We start from the raw sequence: 7,771 nt of genomic DNA, 5'->3' as shown, positions 1-7,771 counted from the left end.
CATGAATCAGCGCTCTCATTATCAACCACTAGTTTGTGTGGCCTGGTTGATGGTGTCTCGATACACACGAATCAGTGCTCTCATTATCATCCACTAGTTTGTGTGGCCTGGTTGATGGTGTCTCGATACACACGAATCAGTGCTCTCATTATCATCCACTAGTTTGTGTGGCCTGGTTGATGGTGTCTCGATACACACGAATCAGTGCTCTCATTATCAACCACTAGTTTGTGTGGCCTGGTTGATGGTGTCTCGATACACACGAATCAGTGCTCTCATTATCATCCACTAGTTTGTGTGGCCTGGTTGATGGTGTCTCGATACACACGAATCAGTGCTCTCATTATCATCCACTAGTTTGTGTGGCCTGGTTGATGGTGTCTGATACACACGAATCAGTGCTCTCATTATCAACCACTAGTTTGTGTGGCCTGGTGGATTGTGTCACGGTACACACGAATCAGTGCTCTCATTATCAACCACTAGTTTGTGTGGCCTGGTGGATTGTGTCACGGTACACACGAATCAGTGCTCTCATTATCAACCACTAGTTTGTGTGACCTGGTTGATCGTGTCACGGTACACACGAATCAGTGCTCTCATTATCAACCACTAGTTTTTGTGACCTGGTTGATCGTGTCACAGTACACACGAATCAGTGCGCTCATTATCATCCATTACTTTTTGTGTTCCATGCTGCATTACTTCACAGGACACCATAACGGCCAATGCTTACTGAAATTATGATTCAAATTGTTGACATGATGTAAGCAGTTGGATGAGATAACAGTAAATGCAGTACTGTTTCTTGTGCAGCCAATCTTATCCATACACCTTAACTATACTCAACCCACAAACAAATTACTTAAAATAAAGGACAGCATAGAAGTATGGAAATGAACTGAAACTGTCTATCAAAATAATTAGCAAAGATATCCCCAAATGTAAAAAAATTATAACAATGTCATCTGGGAGGGGCACTCATGTCAAGCATTTTTTTATATGTAAAAATCAACTTGATATCCATAAATCATGTTTTGACATCTCAAATTCGGATTTGTGAGAAATGAATCTTTAATAAGACTGAATTGAATTTATGATATCAGAAATACTTCAGGGACACTTCGCTATGTACGCCAGAAACATGACTGTGGGTTCGAATCCTGGTCCGCCCTTATATGTTCCTAGGTTTGTCAGCACCATACCTGTGATGGTTGGTTTTACCGAAGTGGTAAAGGTCTGAGACCTGCATCTCTTCCGGCTTTTCCCCCACATTAAGCTGACACGTCGTGATACAACCGGAATGCCGTAAACCGCGTCGTTCAACCCAACTCAACCATGCGTAGATCGATGCTCATGATGTCAATCACTGGATTGTCTGGTCCAGACTCGACTATTCACATATGTAACTGGAATATTGCTGAGTGTGACGTCAAACAATAAACAAACATAAAAAATACTTCAATAATTATTTAATATCATAAGTTACATTTTGTGATATCAATAAGTGAAATACTGATACTGTAAAGTCAGGAATAAATGGTAAATAGCCTCGTACTTCTGGATGTAACTCGTGCATGCTTCTGGGTGGCAGCCATGATCTGCATGTGGCCCGGATCCTCTAAAATGGCCATATGGTTCTTTTCGTTCTTCTCCGAGGTTCGGCGGACAAGCTGAGTGGTTAAAGTCGAAAACCCAGTTCAATTCACAGATGTATGAAGCCGATTCTATGTGTTCTCCATCGTGACATAAGTGACCTATTGTTAAAAACTATCTGATAAGGGCCGGTGTTGAGCGGAAATGACTAAGGACAGGCGCACGCAGGTGTCAAACAAAACGAAACTAAGGTAGACAGGAAATTGGAAAGACTGATTACGTAAGTAACCCAGGTAGGATCCACTGAAGTTAATTACATACGATAGTTTTGATTATACCAGATCGTAACATGCCTAGGTTGGTGAGGACAGATCGTTGATGTTCAACCCATTGTAACCAGCAGAATGTAAATGGTTGATTAATGTCTGTTGAAGACTACTGCCTGTTAATTACCCATCATGCAATCGGAGATTATTTTATGCGACTGGTTGTATCTTTCATTGGGCGTATTTCATACAACTATCAAAAGAACAAGTCAGAGGAAAAGTGACACCCCCTTGCAGAATCGGGGTATGTACATCTGTTGATGCCCTGTGAAGATCCGGGGAAGAATAGGTCCTCAGGAGCCCATGCTTGCCGTAAAAGGCGACTATGCTTGTCAATGAACATTTGTGTGTTCTGAATGAGTTCTGTATGTGTATCTGATGTTCCACCTCAGGAACATTTTTGGTTAATTCAAAGAAATGATGGTGTGTTGTTGAATGTATGGAAAGAATGGACCCTATTAATAGAACCGCCGTCACCTCTATTAATAGGCTGTGGCGTCATTAGCAGATTGGGTTTTCCAGCGGTTTATTCTCAGCCAGCTTTAAATCTACCCGCTGCACCTCAAAGCTAGTCGTGTGTGACGAAGCGCTTGATTGTCATGTTTATGGCCAATTCAGCTGTAGTCCATATCAGACTACGTACTAGTATCTGTTGCTGCTAAGATAGCTGAGAATAGTTCAACCCCGGCCCTAACCCCTTCAACTCCCTGATTTCCATTTTGGCGAATCTCTCTGAACTATAATCATGTCAGTTGTAAATCAATTCAAAGTCCCTGACCGACGCATCGGAAGATATAAATACGCGAGCGTCCAGGGTGAAGTAGACCGATACTCTCTTATGATCGAGGTAAAATTCTCCTCACCAGAGAGTGTCCAGCCCTATGTGGCTGACTTTCTGATTTATGTTTATTTTAGATATGTTCACATAATCGTGAGTGTTGTGGTGTGCACACTGAATTCTTCGAGCTCCCTGTATCGATATATTGTTTTCTTCTTAGAGCGCAACATGTGTCTTTTCGAGCACACGTTAGTATGTACCATCCTGTGTATTGATGTATTGATATGTTTTTCAGACCTTTGTTTAGGGAATGGCGCGTGCTTCCACTGATGCACACCAATTAAAGGTGGCATCTGAAAAGAAAGGGCGTTCAAAAGTAAAGATATGTCTGCTGGGACCAAGTGAGAGTGGGAAATCAGAACTTGTGAAATACCTGATCAAAGGCAACTCTTACATGCATCTTGGTGTCCGTGGTGCCTGCTTTGTTTATGGCCTGCGTCTGGGGTATAATCCCCCTGTGATGCTTGATGTCACAGAGTGCAGAGGAACCAAAACATCACAACTCCAGCAGGCAACTGAACACAAGCCTGACGTCTACTTTCTGTTGTATGACGTGAATTCTAACACAAGCCTGGAAAAAATGGAATACTTGTGGATAAACGATCTATACTACAAGAACATTGTTACTATTATCATCGGCAACAAGTCCGACCTGCCTTCAGATACTCAGGATGCGAAGTTCCTGGGGGTATCGGACAAAGCTTGGTTGTCAGGACATATGGAGATTTCATCGATAACTGGTCAAAACATTGACCGCTTGATACAAAGAATGGTAGAAATATTTACAGGTTTTGATATTCAAGACCAAATAGAAACAGTAGCTCGTCCTATGACTGCATGGTCGCTGTCTACTCAATCGTCTACAATTCCCAATAATGTGTACAAGATGGACGCCATTCCCAAAGGTGTATGTCTCATCATCAGTATGAGATCATTTCAAGATGGAAGCGACTACAGATATGGCACTGAAAAAGATGAAGTCGGTTTGGAAGAAGTGTTTAAGCAGTTTGGTTTCAAAGTAGCGGTTAGAAAAGATTTGGAGGGTTCTATTCTTCTAAATACATTGAAAACAATGGCTTCACAGGATCACTCACGCTATAGCTGTTTTGTCTGCGTTGTGATGTCTCACGGGTCGTCAAAAAGCATCAAAGCATCAGATGGTTTAGATGTAAACGTTGACCAGATTACCAAACAGTTCACAGCTGAGAATTGTCCTTCACTTCGGGGCAAGCCCAAGGTGTTTCTGTTCCAGGCCTGTCGGGGTAAGCATGGACAAGCATCTCTTCCTCACGAGACTGACTCGTGTTGTGGCGACATGGAGGACGATGCCACGGCCTTTGTTCCAAACGAGGCTGATTTCCTGATCGCCCGGTCAACCGTTGACGGCTACGTGTCATATCGTGACAGTTACAGGGGATCTTTCTATATTTCCAATCTCGTGGAGATACCGAGAGCCAACCCTGAACTCAGTCTTGTGACGTGTCTCACCTTGCTGAATGCACGCGTTGCTGACCTCAATCTTTCGGGGGGAAGATCTCAGATGCCATGTTTTCACACCACGCTCAGGAAGGATCTCGTTCTTGGACTTTGAATATAAAAAAACCGAAAGAAAGAAACAAGAATTGGTGTATGTCCATGGTTTGATTTGGCTCTTGCAATGATTACATGTCTCAAATAGGACAAGGTACTGATCATGGTGAACCCTTCAAACATCGGCGTCGGCGTCTGTAACATCTTCTTTGTTACTATTAGACCAAGGTAGTGGACACTTGGCATAATGGTTCCTGCCAATGATGAAAGTTCAATTTGTTCAAGTGGTTCCAATCTGATTTTCAAAATGGCGGCTACGGCAGAAACATTTTGTATAAATCATAATTGCTATAGTGAGTGAGTATTGTTTCATTCCGCTTTTAGGAATATTCCAGAAATATCACGGCGGGGGACAGCAGAAATGGGCTTCACACATTGTCCCCATGTAGGGATCGAACCGGGTCTTAGGCGTGACGAGCGAACACTTTAACCACTCGACCACCCCTACGCCCCCGTAATGGCTATAACAGATTCAAATTTCTTCACGGCACAATGATCGGCATTTGGCTTTGGAGGTTCTAGACAATGCAAATATATATATATTTCTTATTTTTCCTCAGAATATGTTGTATTAAATATGCTATAACTTGGATATTTGACACGATTATATGTCACTTGAGGAGAAGGACACTGGTCAAGATCATAGAGGTCATAGAGAAGATTATAATTTTGCTTTCTTAACTAATATTGTTTTCACCAATCTGAAACATGATGATTATTTTCGTCATCTTTAAGTTACTGAGATACGTGAAGATACGTGTTCAAACGTCAGGAAACTATCAATAAGAAACTGAAACTTCCAATTTGCTAAAAAAAACGTCAGGAACAGTTCTAACATTATTAATAAACTACGGCTGTGGAATATTTGGACCTTTCATCCAATAATCTCATATATTTTCCGGTTTTGCCTAATTCTGGTATAATTGTTCATGTAAGCCTTCTTATAAATCATCGGGGTTCGATCCCCGGCCGCGCCATACCAAAAGACGTTAAAAGATGGTACTTGTTGTTACCCTGTCTGGCGCTCGGCGTTAAGGGGCTAAAACAAGGACTGGTCGGCTCGGAGTCGGTATACTGTGTCTGAGTGGGGTATTCATGTTAAACTGCGGCATGGTATCTAAGTGAGCTAGTACTATAAATCGGCATCAGCCCGGACTAGTACAAGCAGCCACACACACACACACACACACACACACACACACACACACACACACACACACACACACACACGTGCATGCACGTCGCTATATAAGTGCAATAATCTTGGACGCGACGTTAAACCCAATTTCACCTCACCTCATCTTATAAATCAACTGACATAGAATCCATAGGAGAAAATAATTTTGAGAAATGTACAATTGGGTAAAGAGCCACATCAATCCTCGACATGGGTTCTGAAAGAATCAGTCTCAAACTTTCAAGTTTCAAGGAAAACCTGACATATGGATGCGAAATCCTGGACTTTATTCTATGGTTCATGGATACTATTACTGCATATTATGTATGAATTGTGGGGGGCACTTTATGGACAACTGCTGCTGAATTGTAACAGGTTCAGTTTCTGTTTGTAACAACTTCATGTATCATTGTACTTATGGCTTCTTGAAGGAGGACATGTTGTCTATTCCCTCGGTATGCATTATTAAGTTGTTACAGTATCATGATGGCATGTACATAATGTAGTAAACCATGAATACCAGACCGCAGGCATGAGCAATGATCCACGCCATTATTATATACATATATAAAAAAAGTTTCAGCCATCAAAGGGGACGTGTTGAAAATCATCAGAAAATTATGGTTTTCACTATTACCATCTCACAGAACACATTGGTGAGAGTATGTCACAGTCTCAGAAGACATTGTGAGAGCATGTCACAGTCATAGAACACATTGGTGAGAGCATGTCACAGTCTCAGAAGACAGTGAGAGCATGTCACAGTCATAGAACACATTGGTGAGAGCATGTCACAGTCACAGAACACATTGGTGAGAGCACGCCACAGTCATAGAACACATTGGTGAGAGCATATCACAGTCATAGAACACAGTGGTGAGAGCATGTCACAGTCTTAGAACACATTGGTGAGAGCATGTCACAGTCATAGAACACATTGGTGAGAGCAAGTCTCCGTCTCAGAACACACTGGTGATAGCATGTCACAGTCATAGAACACATTGGTGAGAGCAAGTCACAGTCATAGAACACATTGGTGAGAGCATGTCACAGTCATAGAACACATTGGTGAGAGCATGTCACGGTCATAGAGCACATTGGTGAGAGCATGTCACAGTCTCAGAACACATTGGTGAGAGCATGTCACAGTCATAGAACACATTGGTGAGAGCATATCACAGTCATAGAACACAGTGGTGAGAGCATGTCACAGTCTTAGAACACATTGGTGAGAGCATGTCACAGTCATAGAACACATTGGTGAGAGCAAGTCTCCGTCTCAGAACACACTGGTGATAGCATGTCACAGTCATAGAACACATTGGTGAGAGCAAGTCACAGTCATAGAACACATTGGTGAGAGCATGTCACAGTCATAGAACACATTGGTGAGAGCATGTCACGGTCATAGAGCACATTGGTGAGAGCATGTCACAGTCTCAGAACACATTGGTGAGAGCATGTCACAGTCATAGAACACATTGGTGAGAGCATGTCACAGTCATAGAACACATTGGTGAGAGCATGTCACAGTCATAGAACACATTGGTGAGAGCATGTCACAGTCTCAGAACACATTGGTGAGAGCATGTCTCCGTCTTAGAACACATTGGTGATAGCATGTCACAGTCATAGAACACATTGGTGAGAGCATGTCACAGTCATAGTACACATTGGTGAGAGCATGTCACAGTCATAGAACTCATTGGTGAGAGCATGTCACAGTCATAGAACACATTGCAGAGAGCATGTCACAGTCTCAGAACACATTGGTGAGAGCATGTCACAGTCATAGAACACATTGGTGAGAGCATGTCACAGTCATAGAACACATTGGTGAGAGCATGTCACAGTCTCAGAACACATTGGTGAGAGCATGTCACAGTCATAGAACACATTGGTGTGATCATGTCTCCGTCACAGTCGTATATAGAAAAGCGCCAAAATTCCAAGCTCTCTGTTGTCTCGAAAACGTAAATACATTACCTTTGTAGATTTCTATCGTGTTTTTCTGCACGAAATGTATTGCCACACATCCTTTGAATATTGTAGTAACCGAATCTGTGCATTTTGTAACCTGTAATTGTAGATATAATTATTTAAATATGCCTACCGACCTTGACTGAAAATAATACTATTCTATGAATATTAGCTTCCGCGGCGATGCGGCCGTCAAACCAGCTGTTTCAATCAGAGGGGGTTTATTATAAGGGTAACGCTATTTTTCAGGGCATTGTCATTTGC

General features: G+C 42.2%; 1 protein-coding gene across 3 annotated transcripts; it reads left to right on the top strand.

The window, feature by feature from the left end:
- Positions 1-1,823: 1,823 nt before the first annotated feature.
- LOC124110711 (caspase-3-like) lies at positions 1,824-4,942 on the top strand. Of its 3 annotated transcripts, none has more exons than XM_046470061.2 (2): positions 1,824-1,876; positions 2,996-4,942. In XM_046470061.2, the coding sequence occupies exon 2, from the start codon at positions 3,011-3,013 to the stop codon at positions 4,349-4,351; it is 1,341 nt and encodes a 446-aa protein (XP_046326017.2). In that variant the 5' UTR covers positions 1,824-1,876; positions 2,996-3,010; the 3' UTR covers positions 4,352-4,942. The 3 variants fall into 3 exon arrangements, with proteins under 3 accessions (XP_046326017.2, XP_046326024.2, XP_046326034.2); XM_046470068.2 differs by having other exon boundaries at positions 1,824-1,889; XM_046470078.2 differs by lacking the exon at positions 1,824-1,876 and adding an exon at positions 1,896-2,166.
- The last annotated feature ends 2,829 nt before the right edge of the window (positions 4,943-7,771 follow it).

The sequence above is a fragment of the Haliotis rufescens genome, unplaced genomic scaffold (genome assembly GCF_023055435.1).
Source record: "Haliotis rufescens isolate VD_foot unplaced genomic scaffold, xgHalRufe1.0.p SCAF_5, whole genome shotgun sequence".
Classification (NCBI taxonomy): domain Eukaryota; kingdom Metazoa; phylum Mollusca; class Gastropoda; order Lepetellida; family Haliotidae; genus Haliotis; species Haliotis rufescens.
Note: the sequence above shows the minus strand (reverse complement) of the source record. Positions and strands in the feature narration are given on the sequence as shown.